This window comes from Adelges cooleyi, unplaced genomic scaffold, assembly GCF_023614345.1.
Source record: "Adelges cooleyi isolate 19-005CV unplaced genomic scaffold, UGA_ACOO_1.1 ACOO_flye_CR_arks_rails_tigmint_CR_PRNA_1, whole genome shotgun sequence".
Taxonomy (NCBI): Eukaryota; Metazoa; Arthropoda; class Insecta; order Hemiptera; family Adelgidae; genus Adelges; species Adelges cooleyi.
This window is the reverse complement of record NW_026095751.1, coordinates 220,065-236,521: the sequence shown is the minus strand read 5'-3', so window position 1 is coordinate 236,521 and position 16,457 is coordinate 220,065. Positions and strand designations below refer to the sequence as shown.

At 27.5% G+C, this 16,457-nt stretch overlaps 2 protein-coding genes across 7 annotated transcripts; both read right to left on the bottom strand.

Moving 5' to 3' along the window:
• Positions 1-1,785: 1,785 nt before the first annotated feature.
• LOC126832824 (uncharacterized) lies at positions 1,786-6,466 on the bottom strand. The gene is made up of 9 exons (XM_050563809.1): positions 6,438-6,466; positions 6,307-6,351; positions 4,906-4,959; positions 4,625-4,654; positions 4,520-4,546; positions 4,327-4,377; positions 3,874-3,903; positions 3,539-3,628; positions 1,786-2,443 (listed from the first exon to the last, which is right to left on the bottom strand). The coding sequence occupies exons 2-9, from the start codon at positions 6,335-6,337 to the stop codon at positions 2,175-2,177; spliced, it is 582 nt and encodes a 193-aa protein (XP_050419766.1). The 5' UTR covers positions 6,338-6,351; positions 6,438-6,466; the 3' UTR covers positions 1,786-2,174.
• A 3,834-nt stretch (positions 6,467-10,300) lies between these two features.
• On the bottom strand, positions 10,301-15,528 carry LOC126847888 (uncharacterized). Of its 6 annotated transcripts, XM_050588301.1 has the most exons (11): positions 15,234-15,527; positions 14,618-14,681; positions 14,515-14,544; positions 14,377-14,424; positions 13,877-13,930; positions 13,325-13,354; positions 13,204-13,236; positions 12,004-12,054; positions 11,863-11,892; positions 11,429-11,518; positions 10,303-10,825 (listed from the first exon to the last, which is right to left on the bottom strand). In XM_050588301.1, exons 2-11 carry the CDS (start codon positions 14,673-14,675, stop codon positions 10,563-10,565), a joined length of 687 nt encoding a protein of 228 aa, XP_050444258.1. In that variant the 5' UTR covers positions 14,676-14,681; positions 15,234-15,527; the 3' UTR covers positions 10,303-10,562. The 6 variants fall into 6 exon arrangements, with proteins under 6 accessions (XP_050444285.1, XP_050444265.1, XP_050444303.1 ...); XM_050588308.1 differs by lacking the exon at positions 12,004-12,054 and having other exon boundaries at positions 10,302-10,825; positions 15,234-15,528; XM_050588317.1 differs by lacking the exon at positions 13,877-13,930.
• Positions 15,529-16,457: the final 929 nt, after the last annotated feature.

Here is a 16,457-nt window from a genome sequence, read left to right as displayed (position 1 = left end):
AGGGCCCTGGGGATCCCCAGCAGCGCCCCCTGGTGGAGAAAATTGATTGAATATATATTTAAAATAAGATAGGTTAGGTTAATATTATTTATTTATCTGCCACCGTGTCGCATATACGTATATTTACTTTTCCTCTTCTTTGTCACATCATCATATGATATGGTATAATATTCTTAATAAACTTTAAGAAACAGAATCATCAATTCATCCGGTAAGTATATGTATACTTACCGGACAATTAATCTAACTAAATTAAACACATAACTTTTTTTAATATAAATAATATGGCTGTATAATATGCGCACCACATTATGACTTTTTTAGTTGTGTCCTATGCCATGAAAAAATTAGTTACCAGTACGCAAAATTTTGCGGATAAAAAACTTTTTTTTTAGAACGATTAGAAATGGAAGCATCTTTATCCAACATGTGTAATTTAACAGCATTGTTTATGAGCGCAAAATCTCCACCGTCTTACATATACTATCTACAGGTTACCACTATTGGTACTTGTGTCATGACGGATTATATTACACCATACAGAACATACAGAAGAATTAACGGCACATGGTGGTAAGTATGTGTTGATGACATTAATGATAAAGTACAACGTCTTAAGGAACAGTTATGATAAATTAAGAACTATTGTTATTTTATTTAAAGATTAGTTACATTTTGCGCTGTCAAATAATTTAAAGTGTTTTAAAATAAACAGTTTTACTCACGATTATATTTACATTTGTGGCTTTTGTATTGGTTTAAACAAATAACGAACACTTATAGTATACCTTACAGATTCAAATCCACGCATTTTTAAAGTACAAATTTATTTATCCTCTGTATTTGTATGCAATATTATATTTAGTTGCTGTTATTTTGCACTAATAGGGCAAGATGACAAGCAATAATTGGTCTCAGAGTACCAACCTATCTAATGCTTTTCTAGTCACTCCAGTTACAAACATAGGATGATTATGGCCGCGTTCACTGTAGACTGTACAGATAAGGTATTTCTCTAAACACTTAATTAAAATTGACTCAATACGCTAAACTGTTTATGAGATACAAGAAGACGCCAATTACCAGACTTCGGTTCTACATTATAAAAAGAAATGGTATTACTTGACGAAAAATATATATCATTATATTTGTACTCATATACAATTTATATACGAGTGAAAATGTAAAAATTATTCTGTGCACACAATTTTATAAAATACTTATGATGATTAAATACTTATTCTGAGGTGGAATCAGCCCAGAAGAGGTAACTAGAGCTCGGCCCCTTTTTATGCCATTAATTAAAGGCACCTTAGTTGTCAGGTAAAATGTAGTTGGTAAATATTTTTACAGTGTGTGTGTTTATAACATTTCGTGGACTAAAGTCCGTATAAGACAATGTATTCACAGGGCGAAAGTATTTTTATATAAGTGTAGTATTGTTACTATTGTTAGCATATGACGTTTCTGTCATGCAGTCGTAGAGGGGGATGGCAGCTTCTTTTCATCGGACGATTGCTCGCTTAGCAAACGGAGCGCTTGTTACTGAGGGTCGAACCAGCGACAGTGAGCGCTAACACTTTGCCACCCACCCACTTGGCCAATCCTCCTCCCTATAATATTGGTGTCTAAAACTTGTATTCATGAATTTACCCAACCCTGCTATAATTAGCAAGTAACTCTTAATTCGATTATTAGTCGGGTTGGGGATTATAATAAATAAAAATTACAGCTGGGCTAGTGTACTTAAGTCATAAATTTGTTTATAAGTTTAAGCAAAATTGTTTATTATAAAATACATTAAAATAATTGACAAAATTGATATTGGTGTAAAATGTAAAACTGGAGAGTTATATTTTTTATTCCTTGTTTGAAATTTTTAAAACTGTTCTTCATGTAGTTGCACTTGAGTTTTACAGTCGGCATATCCTCCTTATAGGAGACCAAACTAGGCCTTAAGACCTCCTATTGGTAGTAATGTGTCATAAGTAAATATAACAATAATAATTATAAACATAAAATGAGTTTATAATCGTAAGTAAAACAGTTTATTTTGAAATACAATGAATTAATTAATGATTTGGTATTAGTGCAATGTAGAAAAATGATTTAAATACAAGAACAATAGTACTCTATAATTTTAGAAGACTTATACTTTTGGTTTTTGGTCAAAATTATCTGACTGTGATCACTGATACCTCTTCCTCGAGTAGTTGTTCTTTTAGTTCTATTATTTTAAAATCAATGTTTTCGGCGTCTACTTGCCAATAAGCGTCATCAATGAATGTGTATTTTGTAATGTGATCGGCTTCATCTTTTAAGACACAACATCTATAAGTGTCAACTTCAGCAGATGTTATATACATAGTTGGGGTTTTTGTACTTATCCACACCCCTAAAAAACGACACAAGCGTCCAAAAGATATATATGATTCGTATCTATCTGAAAATTAACAAAACATTTTTTTTTTTAATTATAAATTTAGATTAATAGTTTAGAATTAGGTTACTAATTTTATTTATTTTGCAGTCAAAACTGCTACACGTGTAAAAAAAAAATAATAACATGGCGTCTCTATTGTATAGCCATGCGATTTCCAGTCAAAAAATTATTATTTAATGACAGAAACACTCCCGGGAGACTGTGTATATCATTACATATTGATTATCAAAATTGTATAAAATATGTTTAAAATAAGAAAAACTATAGTTGAATTCATAATAAAATTAATATTTTGAAACTTGGAAGATCTTCTATTAAATCATGCCAAATTTAAATTTTCTCTCGTTATATATACATAACACTGTAGTGTATTATAGAAAAGTGTAGGTTAACATAAACTAGATATTATGTACTAGATATTGAGTCCATAGGCAATTAACGAACAAGAACGAAATTTAAAATTGCCGTCTTTTGTCGAAAACTGACAATTCGTTATCTGTATCAAAATATAAATTAGCGGACGGAAAAGGGTGAAATAAGGGGTGTGAGGGTTAGAGAGGATGTAAGATAGTAGGGAATTATGAAAGAGGGTAAGAGTTGGATGGAGAGCATGGAAAAGAGTAGGGAATAGTGTTATAAAGTGAAAGAATGTAGATGAGGCTGAGAAATGCTAGGAAAGAGGTGAGGAGGGCAAGCAATGGTTTTGGAAAGTGGAAGAGAAACAGTTGCGTTAAACACACCAGACTAAACCAAAAACATATTCACGTTAAAAATAGAAATGCTCAACAAATTTTAAAAATAATAAATTTTATGTTAAGAAACAATTATAGATAAATATACCTATATTATGAATTTTATGATTTCTATAAATTTATTTAATCAAATAAAACAAATTTAATAAGGATACATTTTTGATATGTATGTCTTTAAAATATGCAAAACTATTAAAATGATTATTATAAATATTACTGAAAATGAAATGTTTTTATAAACCAGTTATTTTAATAAATATAAATACACAATTAAATTGCAGAACCATGTATACAGTATAATGGTTGAAAATCAACACTATGACAAATCTATATTAATATTTACCTATCGCAAAAATGATTATATTTCTTAAAGCTTTTCCAGTAAGATATCTTCTTGCTTCTCCAAGATCGGTTAAATTTATGTCACCATAATCTGCACAAAACAAGTCTTGATACATAATTTTATTACTCGTCGAAAAATTGTGATTTATTAAAATAATAGTTTCTATAAGTCTCACTGAGGCATGACTTAGTAAATATTAATGTAGTCTCACTCTCTTTCTCCAACTTTATGTTGACCTCACTATAATAATTATTGTGTGAGAAAGAAAACATTAAATGTTATTATTAAAACAAGCGTTTAGGTCTAATTACTACTATTTAATAAATTATAATTACTTGGGCCTGGATTATTAGGCACAGGAAGAACTGTAACAAATTGATAAATTAACAAATCATTTTTACACTATTTAAAAACCAGCTTTTATAATTCTTTTATAATAGTCAATCTAAATTGAGACTAATTAAAAGAATTAATAAATGATACTTCAAAAATACTAAATATTTATACACTTAAATAAAACTGATTTAAAATATTACTATTAACATTCACATTAAAATTGAGATCAATAATAATAATTTTTGAATGCAATATATTATTATACTACTATTAAATTACTTCTAATAGCAATATTTAAACTAACGATTTGAATTATATTTTAAACGATTATCAGATGCTTATGTAAAAACATAAAGCTTTAATCGAAATTTTACAGTTTTTCTTTAGACTACAAGTATGTAATTGTCAATTTTGAAAATTGTTCACATAGAAGTATTAAATTTTATACTTACACAATGAATCAATTATTTCTAGTTGCAGTTGTATCTGTTGATCCATATAAACTAAAATTTGAATCACAATAATGTTTAATGTATAAGTTTTTTATGATTTAATAGAACATATAAGTACATGTTTATTCTCAGTATAAGTAAATAATGAATGCAAGTAAAGTATTGTAAATATGAAACATATAAATGGGGTTACTCTGCATGTTTGTAAGGTCTGCCTTTTCTGAAATGAATACGAAATATTGTAAATACTTAATGAATATCCAAAAATAATGGTTCGCACAAATTTGGACATTATTACCCGGTACAGCGAACAATATACTCATGACTTCTGAAAATAACATGTAACAGATACGGCGAGTAGAATAATATACCAGGTATAAGATAAGATTTTGAGAGCTGTAATCAGTGACGATTTTATAAAGATTCCATTTAGAATGCCTAGTTAATTTTAAGATATTTACGACAAATAAATTTCCTTACAAATTTATAGAACCTTTTTGTATCTTACATATAAATAATATCAAATATTTTGTATTACTAGCACGATTTTTTTTTTATTATATAAATATTAATAGGTACCCATTGTAATTTGGTCGTCATATATAAATGATTTAATAATATATTCCAATCCATCTAGAATTATCAAAAAAAATATTTCTTTATTTTAAGTACAGACGCCATGTATATACAGGTTTTTTTTTTAAAAAAACTGTTTAAAAAAAATTATAAAAGTTAAAAAATTATTAATATAAGATTACACCATGTTGATGACCATTGAACTTCACGTTACTCCCCACTCCCCCCTAATCGACGAATATCAGGTGGGGTTTGGGATACCGAAATCTTAATATTTGAAATAAGTGCTTTTCAAAATATCTATATTTATTTTTTAGTGAGAGATTTGCTTAAAAAAAAGTTAAGGTGGCACTAATTTCAAGTTTTAGGATTTTTAGAATCACAATCCCTCCCCTTATCTCCACTAATGCTTCCTTTTGTTTAATATTCACTGCCAAGTATACCCTTAGTACTTTATAGAAACTACCAATGTAGGCTCGTACCTATGTGCGGTTTCTCCTCTTATCAAAAACATACAAAATATATATTATAGTATTGGTAACTAAAATACTTATTATTACTAAATTATATTTATTACACAAGTCATTGTGACCAATCGGCTAAAAAAAAAATTTTAAAATTGATGATTTAAATTAAATCTTTGTTGGATATGATTGTATTGGAACATATAAAACACAATTATTTCAATGATCTCATGATTTAGACAAAAAATAATTAGGTCTATTTAAACATTAAAAAAATAAAAAATCTATTCATAATGATTCCTATTATTTTAAATACTGTCTATGATTTTGACATGAATTACCATAAAATGAAAAAATGACATTGAAATCCCAAAAGGAAATTCCTACCAAATATAACAATTTAAAAGTAAATTTACTTAAGCACTTTGAACCGTAAACCGGTCGCATTAAACACACTGGTATCGCAATGACGTTATTTTGTCTACGCAAAAAAAAAACTGTGTGTCCAGCCCAAAAACATGGTACAACAAAATGTTATATTATGTTCCTTAAACCAAATGCGATCGATCGTCAGAACAATCTCAAAAGTAAAAATATTATTGCAATTTTTTAATTCGACATTGAGATTAGATATTTGTTGTTGATGGTGTGGTTTTGTGTTCTTCGTATTTTGATATTTGAGAAAAAAAATTTTCTATATAAAATAAAACAAGCCTTTACTCTACTACTTACTACTAAGCCCCTAATTATAATTAATAACAAGTGTATCAAACAAATCTAAGTAATTTTGTTTTGGTTTCATGGTTCTATAAGTCAGACTATTATAATATTATAGTAAACGTGTAAAAACTAAAAATTTTAATTTATAAATGAATTGGTCATCAGGCAAATATTACAAAACAATTTTGTATAAGTGTATTTAGTTATAAATATATATTACTTCCAAATACATAATGTCGGTCAGAAGCCATTTTGATGACTAAGTCTGAAGTAAAAAATTTTGAAATTTTTATAAAAACTTTAAAATTAAAAAAATTTAATAATTTCTTTATGATAATAAATGTTACCGACTTGTAATGGCAACCACCCTCTTAAAGTCCACTGTAAAGAATAATTAAATATTATATATATATTTTTTTTTTTTTACCTTGTGTAAGAAAGTAAAAACATAAAATAATTACTCCTCATCAATTTAACACGATGATATCAATCAGTTTGATCTCATTAAAATTATTATTTAAAAAGTGTTTTGTAATTCGTCTATATCTGATTAAAAATATACTTGCATATTTTAAAGCTAAAAAATATTTTTTATTTAATTGATTGTCAAGATACAAGTTTTAAGACAAATATCAATTCGATCGAGTTGTTAAAACGAGCAAACATTCGGTTAAGCACATTATTTTTAAGCGAATTTTTGCTCCTTAATTATGAACTCATATTTCTACCAGAAAAGTAAAGTATAAGTTGTTTTTGCAGGGTATCTATATTAATTTATTTCCAAAGCAGTTTTTTTTTAATATCATTTCATATTTGCATTTTACTGACGTATAGTTAAGACTATTTTCTTCTCATTTATTTGTCGAAACACGATTTATTTCTTTTAAAAAGACCAAAGAAAACTAATAGGTTATTTAAGTAAAGAATAACATTTTATTTAAATTAATTTGGTTTGTTATTTAATTACGCCTAAAATTTAAACGAATATTTTATTAATTTCTTGAGTAGAAAAGGGTGATTTGTAGATAAAATGAAAAACACAATTTTTATATTCGATATAAATTTAAAGCTAATATCTTGAGGGTAATATTTAAATAAAATAATGTCGTATTTCAAAGGGTTATAAAGTTCTAAGTCAACATATTATCGTGGTTTTACTAAAATGTTTTAACGGTTACAAAATATTTTTAATTTATTTATAATTTTAAAGCTATCAAGGTAAGTAACCAAATCAACATATTTTTTTGCTAACTAACTAGAATAATTTCATGTACCTAAATGATTTTATTGACATATAAACTTTGATTCCTACCGATTTACAATTCATTTATAACTTGTTTTTCTATTTTTCTAATGTATTAATGGAGTTATTTTTTTGGATACTTCATGACAATATCACAATTTTAAATACCTATATTTTACAATGTATTATTCTAAGCTAATAATAATTTTTCGCGTAAGTTTTTAATTAATTTTGCCCATATCTGATTAAAATCTAACTTAAAATTTTTGGAGTTAAATAAAAGTACTTACCTATTTAATAAACTGATAGAATTTCTAAAAAAATATTAGGGACTTGGTCGGCTTTTTAAATTTACTGTTTTAAAATGGTCTTTTTCCGACTTGTATATCATCAAAAAATTTAGAATCTGAATTGGTTCTTGTAGGCAATTTATTTACATGGCTGGTTCATTTTTTTTATACGATTTATGATGTACATAAATTATTCCAACGCAGTGTATCGAGTATTTTTTTTTATAAATTATTGGTTTTACAATGACTCAAACATATAATACTTATATTAAGCAGCGTATACACTTGCGAGCCGAACGTATCGCGAACCGTCTGCGAGCCCGTCCCAATTCTTTAGAGAATTGCAATTGGAATTTAATTTATGTAACCTAACTATTGACTGTGGAAAAATTTTGCCACACGCAAAATACCTAAATAAATAAAAACGTATTATTTATAAAAGTACAGAATGGGATTTGCTTAAAACGCTTACATGGTCTGAGTACAACGTTATAACATACTAATAGTACCGAGGATAAAAAAACATTGTGTGTGCTTAAAACATTTTGATCACGGCGGTTATGGATTTTTTTTTAAATAATTTATTAGTTTGTATTTAATCGTTAAAAGGTATTAATTTCTAAATTGTCAAGCAAAACCAAGTGATTGAATAAACAATGGAGGAATATAATATTTGAAAATTTTTTACCAAATGTAAAAAACATAATGAAAGAATTTTTAAGAACAAAGCATATTGGGAAACTCAAATTACTGAGTATTTCTATGACTGAATTTAGAATTTAATATAAATCCCACCATTTTATTGTTTATTACTTATGTAAACATTTGAAAGTTAAATGATTCTTTCACGAAGTCTTATTTTATTATTGTGAATCACCTAGCTCAAAATTACACAGAAGTTTTATATTTGTCTCGCTTGTCCTAATGAAACTTCAGTGTAATTGCACTTGATTTTTAAGAAAAAGTAGTTTTTTCACAATTCATGTTAAACCCCTTTTCCTACTTTCATGAAATTTATTTAAAAATGTTCTAAAAATTAGAAATATATTTAATATTATATAAAATGTGTAAAATACATTTACAGAAACATAAGCTTATTCCGACTTTCTCAATTTTTTGTATAGATTTGGTTATAAAGATATTAACTGCATTTTTATGTTTGTTAGATGTTTTGATACAAGACAATAAATCGTTTATGTTAATAGTATTTATAAAATATTTTTGTACCATTATCGTTTTAATATTACAATTCGTAAGCAAATCCCATGCAGGGTATATGTGTTGCATTTATGATTTAACCAAGTAATTATAATTTCGTTATTTTGTTTTATATTTTATTATATGATACGAGATGGGCCTAGCACAGGGATAGCGAACCAATGGCACACGTGCCAAAGGTTATACGTTGGTTGAATTCCAATGGGACGTGGAAAAATAGAATTTATTTAAAATATTATAAAAAAACGTTAGTTTTCCCTTTCGAAGGAAAGAAGTTGAATCATGAATATGTCTTATAGAACCTAGAACCAGACGAAATGACAAAGGGTATTTAATTTAATAAACTTTTTAGAAAACAAATATTTATTTATTTATATAAATTGTAAAACATTCTGAATAAATTTAAATAAAATAATTATATTTTTTTGTATTTAGTATTGAAGATGGCCGAACCATTGTTGAGATTAATATTGAAAATTTTGTAACGATTAATTCGGTGCCTTGGGCAGTTCCCAAATTTAAATTTAAGTTTCCTCCGTGAATGATAAAGAATATTATCGAAAATTATATGTATTACATAGCACAAAATATTGTGCTATGTAAATACATTAACATCTCTCGATATTCACATTTTTCCATTGATTATCTGCTGATTATCATTTATTGTATAAGTGCCACTTTTTTGGATAATATTCTTAACCATTTAATATTACTCTTTTAAAACCATTTCTGTATTAGTTTGTTTCAATATATTTCTAACTCAATTAAGAATATTTAACACCGGTTACTTGATATTGAAATAAAAATCCGTATTCAACTTAAAGTGGTTAAATACTTGATGTATATCTTGTACAAATAATTTAAAACACACTTGTATTAGTTAATATATTTTAAATATTTAATCGGGTTAATAATAATAATTAAATTTGTATTTTTATGTACGTCCAGAAATAATAAGTATACTTTTTGGCTTCGGCTAAGCTACTCATGAGTAGACACGTGTATACATACTTGTTTTGTGTTTGATTTACAATATAATTAATATTGGTAATCTTTAACATATAATATAATTGATTATATTACAACCTAGTAGTCTTGCACTATGCAATGTGTAGCAGTTTCCTGAAAAATTTACTTCTCTTATATCGTGCGATAGATTGAAATTTTGTTATTTATAACTTTGTTTGTCGAGCATGGCAAAAGGGATTTTACCGTGGGACCAAAAATGTTAATCATAATATGTGCGTTCATCAGCCATGATCGGAATCAGGATGTATTCCAAATATATGTTCGGAAATTATTCCAGTCAATGATAAAAAAGCCTAACTATTAAAAATTATAAAATTGAGACCACGAATAAAAGCAATTCAACTTTTTCGCATCTTCTGTATAATGCACTTAAAGACACTTTATGCAACAACTAAGATATAAACGTGGCGAATCCATTTTAAGTTTGTGTCTTTAAGCACACACGTACGACTTTAATACACATATATTATAATATAAAATTTACCTTAACATTTAAGCCTAACTCCATAATTATTCTTTTTACATTCGGTTGTTTTTTGTTCAGTAACAAACATACATAATACATAGGCACAACATAATACATAATAAATGTTTTTATAATTGGAAGCAAAACGATCTGTTATGAAATAGATTAAATTAATTGACACCAGTACTATATAATTTTTAAACAGTTATACTATTGGTTTCTGGTCAAAATTATCCGATGGTGGTAACTGGTATCTCTCCTTCAAGTACTTGATCTTTTAGTTTTATTATTTTATAGTCAATGTCATCGGCGTCTACCTGCCAATATGTACTGCCGAAGGATCTGTATTTTATAATATGACCGGCTGTATCCCGTAAGATACAAACATTATAAGGGACAATTTCAGTTATATTTGTATATAACGATGGGACTTTTGTACTCATCCACAGTCCTATATATTGACACAATTCCGAACAATTTGGCTCATTTGCAGCTAAAAGAATTTAAAAAAACAAAACTATATATTATTGATGATTGCATATTATAAAATATGCACACATGTTTACTTTATTCATCATATTTTATATTATTAATAAACGAAATAATGTATATTCTTGTTATACTATTGAGAATTATTCCTATTAAATTATATTATATATACAGTGTGATTCATTTTGGGTAAGACACTAGTTTTCTCCGAAAATATTAATATTTTGAATATAATTGTTTCCTATTTTTTTAGAGACACTTCGTACTATATTTTTCTATACTTTCTATATTTCTTCTATTTAGTTTTCTATATTTCTGAAATTTAAAACATATGTTGCCATTTGAAAAAGTGACGTCCTACCTTTTTTGTATAAGGGTTGGAGATACAAATATTCACAGTATTAAAAAATGTAGGTAGTACAATGTGTACCTAAAAGTATAGAAAATTTTTTTTTTTTAAATGTTCATATTTTCTGAGAAAAGTAATGTCTTACCCAAAATGAATCAACCTGTATATGTATAAATATATATTTTGATTGGTATACACGTTTATTGATATTACAATATAATGGTAGTATAGCAATAAAACTTGATACTTAATACTTACCTAATTCATTTAAAATTATATTTCTTAAAGCGTTTCCAGTAAAAAATCTTCTCACTTTTCCAAGATTGGTCAAATTTAAATTTCTATGGTCTACAAAAAGTAATAAACACCGTTTTTGGTTTTAAACTTTAAGGGTTTCAAAAAAAGGAAAAGTTACAAAAAAAAGTTGCAAAAATAATTTCACATTTTGAATAGTTTGGAAAAAAAATTGATTAAATAAATAAATTATTCGAACACGTTTTTATTCGAATTCCATTATAAGTGGTTCAATTGAATTTACTCTTCTTTTAATAACGGGTAAGAGCGCAGAGCATGACAGTCTAAGGAGAATTATCAATGGTCATAATAATTATTGTGTAAGAACAAAAAAAAAATTAATTTTTAAAACAAGCCTTAAGGTCTATACAACAAATTTATTAATAAATTCTTATTACGTTGGCTTGGAGCAATGAGCACTAGGAGAGCTATAAACAAAAAAAGTAAACAAATAGTAAAATATATAAAATAAAAAATATATATTTTATATAAATTAACTACAAGTAAGTAACCATCAAATTTGTAAATATTATATTTACGTAATTCAATTTGTATTTCAAATTGCATATCTATCTGCAGTCCTATTGATTCTAAAATTTAAAACAAAATATATTAAATTGAATGTACTTGTTTCTTCTGGTGGAAACCACTATGGAAGCATACGCAATTTAGCTTCGATACGGAGCTAAAAAGGTATTGAGCTTAAAATGCTTTTTTATTTTTGTACCTGTAAACATGATAATTTTTTTCTTCTGAACTGATTTACTCAAATCACAACCCTATAAATCTGAAATCGTATGTGATCTAAACTAACAGAGCCGGAACCAGAACAGTCCAAACTACTACAAACTAAGTACAATATAGCCCTAGCACAGTATAATTCAGCACAGTAAAAAATAAGTACCGTGATTCAAGAAGGTTGTTTAAGTTATAAGTGATTTAATCACTGTCATATGATTAGGCAAGAATCTATAGTTGTTGAAAACATAGAACAGTACAATTATAGTGCAATCTAAACTAGTATGGTTTAAACCAACTACACTATAATCCAGCATCATAATCCTGTATGGTTAACCACTAAAGTTTCCTTTGTAAACCAGTATAATAAGATAACATTAGTAAAAAGTTCAAGTTATATCGGGAACCTAGATCGATCTCTTCTGCCTAGAAGATTTCTCTATCCAGTAGTTTATTGGTAACTAATGAATTGCTATTAGCTTTCATTTCTTCAACACATACACTGCCACTGGGTGTGAATGAAGTATAATATAGATGGTTATTCTAGTATGGAAATATAAAAGGACCGATGGCAAAATCCCAAATCTCGAAATTATAAGAAGACAACATAGATCGTACATCGATTACTTAAGGAGCCGATGCATTAAGTACAAGGCAGTCAATAAATTCCAAGTTCCTATAAGTACACACTCAAGTAATCGCCTCGTTGTGAAGCTGTTGATACTGGACAGCATTTTGGTAATTTCATAGTGTGCCAGATTATACTGCGCTTGGTATATATTGTGGTTAATTTGGATTTTAATGTGCTGGCTGTGATTGGTTTGAACTGCACTGATTTTAATTGAATTTGATTTGTACTGTACTAGTTTAGATTGCTTTAGGATTGTACTGTCTTAATATCTATAAAATTTGCACCAAAACGCATGACATTGATTAAATCAGTCTTTTATATTTATAAATAATAAATCCGATTAAGGAATTGTAAATTTAAATAGGGTTACCCTGTATGTTATTGTTAGTAAGGCTTGCACGTTCTGAAATGAATAGGAAAACATTGTACACCTAATGAGTATCAAACCACTGTGTGGAAATATTTCCATAAAATTCAATGAATGTTATTACCTGGTACAGCGACCATAAAATTCAATTGATCTGAAATTAACATTACATAATGTAATTGTATTGGATTTCATTATGTGTTAAAAGACAAAGATCAGGGTTATATAGATATTTGAAGGAGTAATTCGAAAGAAAGAGTTAGATTATTTTATATATGTGTAGAGTAGAAACTTTATGGTAACATTAGCCGTTAAAAACAAAAGTGGTATGAATCACTGAAGTTAAAAGTTGAGAAACGAAAGTTCAGAGAAGAAATGTTGGGTACACGATAGCACAAAAGTTCTCCTGCCTTCTAGCGAAAAATAAACAAAGCAGGATTTTCGACGGCTGTTATAATGGCTGAGTTGAAGCAGATGTGGCATATAGATGAAGTCGACAAAGGTGTAACCCCAGTGTTCTTTTTCAGAAAGTTTCCATTTAAATTTTAAAGTATAATTTAAGATGTGTGACACTGATAAATTTGTTAACATATACATTATTGATAAATATTTATATAACTTATATACTAGCAAGATATCTTTAAATTTTTGTCGTTATTGTAGTAATTTTTATTACTCATTGTATATCGATTTTCGTGAACAAGTGTTTTAATTACGTGTTCCAGTCCGTCTAGAATAAATAAATAAGGGTTTGAGCAATAAAAAAAGTTTAAAATAAAATCATAATAGATATAAATTCAGAATACGATTACACTGTGTTTTAAGCGATGGCCATTTAACTTATCGTAAATTACCAAGAGTTAAGTGTGCTTCTGATAAATTACAGAGACTACTACTTTTAAAATAAATATAAATTAATTGATTTTCATTATTTAAATACAGGGTGATTTTTTTTTATCATAAGCCACTCAATATCTCATAGGGTTTAATAAGAAATTAATTTTTTTTTTCATATTGTTTTTGTACAACGTGATCTCAATTTTTCACAAGTTTTCACTCTTAATCTATTGTTTAATCTTGACGGTTAATAAAAACTATAATATTTAATTTACAAATAATTTGAAGATCAAGCAAACACAACAAAACTATTATATATTATCTTGACATATATCTTACTTGCAACCAAAATGTTTTTATATTCAAAAGCGCTATGAATGTATCTGTCTAAAATAAATAATTATTTTAAAAATATATATAAAAACAGTAAAATAAAAATCTCAATAGTTAACTTGTATGATAATAAATTTAACTGACTTGTCATGTCAACCTCCCTCATATAAGCTGCTGCAAAAAAAAGTCAATTATGACAATTTATTTAGATTTTTAAATACCTCGTGTAATACAATAAAGTAGTTACTTATATCTGCCGCAACATTTACAAAAACAAATGATATTAAAAAACAGAAAAGTTTCATATTTATCTGCAAACAATAATACATTTAAAAGCATATTTATTTTTATCAAGAAAATTCCTCAAAACAAAATTAATATTTTTGTGCATTGGATACAGTTGAATGAATAAACATAATTATAAACATAATATTTACCGTCAATTAAATATATAATATAATTTAATTTTTACTATCTAAAGTTTTGTATTGAAGCGTTTAATTGAAAGTACTTTTATCACTTTTGGTTATGAAAAGTCCTAAACACTTTAAACCTTTTTTAAAAAAAATACTTGTAATGATTTTTCAGAAGGTTTGCTTATATCTATTAACTTATTAACTAAAAACTTCATACACTAGTAGTATGACATTTTAATTCAAGTTTAAACATAAAACAGTAACGTCTTAGGAAATTAGGTACCATTAATTTTTAAAAAAATAGTATTTATATCTATAAGCTATTAAAAATACAAGATATATAAAATAGCTTAGACTTCAGATGTATTTAAGATACAAAATTGAAAATACTATTTTGTAGCCTAATGAATACACACTGAAAATAAAAGAGTAAACATTTTTCCATACCTGATGAAAAGCGTGTTAACAGCTTTGAAGCTTGATAGTGTCAATGTTTGATTGTTAAAGGTTGATAGTTTTCTAAAATTATTTAAATAATCTGAAATGTTTTAAGATGAAGCTTAAATTGATCAGCTTGACGAATCAACAGTTTAGAAGTGACTTTATCGTGTCTTGACAATGAGCTTATATTTCGACCAAAACTATAAAATCGAATTTTATTTGGAGAGTGCCTGTGTTAATTTATTACCATGGCTGGTTGAATTTGTTTTAACATAATTACATATGTACAATAGTTTTTAGTTATTAGTTTTACATTCAATGGCGAATTGTCGAAGAGTAATATCTAGTTATATTTTACAAGCTCGCCTACGTGATTTTATTTACATAGCTGGTTTTTTTTATACAATTTATATATATTTGTAATAATCTTGAAGCTGAGACACTATATTATATTTTTCGCTAGTTTGTTGTTTATGCCATTTTATCGATTTAAAAACATTATAACCTTCCAACCACACAACAATATTCTCTCTCCTTCTCAAATCGAATAAGTAAACCACTCTCTCTCTCTCCTATCCTCTACCCATGACTCTCCCACCTAAACATGTTCGACCTAGCGATGTTGAAAATGCGATAAGGAACTCTCCTCATTACAAAAGCCTCATCACAGCTGAGGTAGCAAAACAACTTTCCAAAAAAACTTTACTTCTCTTAACTCACATCTATAACTCTATACTTAGACTGGCATACTTCCCGGCTTTATGGAAATTCTCAATCATCATTATGATCCCCAAGCCTGGCAAACCTCCCGACTCTCCCGAATCATATAGGCCCATTAGTCTTATTCCGCTATTTTCAAAAATGTTTGAAAGAATTATCCTAAAACGTATCCTTCCTATCGTAGAAGCGAGCATACCTAATACCCAATTTGGATTTCGTCATAACCACTCCACAATACACCAAGTCCATCGCCTAGTGGATAAAATATCCTATACTCTTGAAAAATAGCTTATTTGCACAGCTGCCTTCCTTGACGTGTCTCAGGCATTTGACAGAGTATGGCATAATGGCCTACTCTTCAAACTCAAATCTATTCTTCCACCATACTATTTTCTTTTATTAAAATCTTATCTAGAAAACAGACATTTCGCCGTTCGATCTGGCTTCTCCTTATGCGAAGTATCACCAATCCACGCGGGAGTACCTCAAGGATCGGTATCTGCGCCTCTA

Excerpts from the sequence above, each read along its gene's own strand:
- LOC126832824 (XM_050563809.1), bottom strand. The coding sequence starts at position 6,337 with ATGGCTTCTGACCGACATTATGTATTTGGAA. Across the intron at positions 4,378-4,519 it reads AGACCTTACAAACATGCAGA|TTTATATGGATCAACAGATA; the intron begins GTAACCCCATTT and ends TTCAAATTTTAG. Across the intron at positions 3,904-4,326 it reads AGAAATAATTGATTCATTGT|TTCTTCCTGTGCCTAATAAT; the intron begins GTAAGTATAAAA and ends AATTTGTTACAG.
- LOC126847888 (XM_050588301.1), bottom strand. The coding sequence starts at position 14,675 with ATGAAACTTTTCTGTTTTTTAATATCATTTGTTTTTGTAAATGTTGCG. Across the intron at positions 13,931-14,376 it reads TAAAAACATTTTGGTTGCAA|ACGGACTGGAACACGTAATT; the intron begins GTAAGATATATG and ends TATTTATTCTAG. Across the intron at positions 11,519-11,862 it reads GCTCATTGCTCCAAGCCAAC|ACCATAGAAATTTAAATTTG; the intron begins GTAATAAGAATT and ends TACTTTTTGTAG.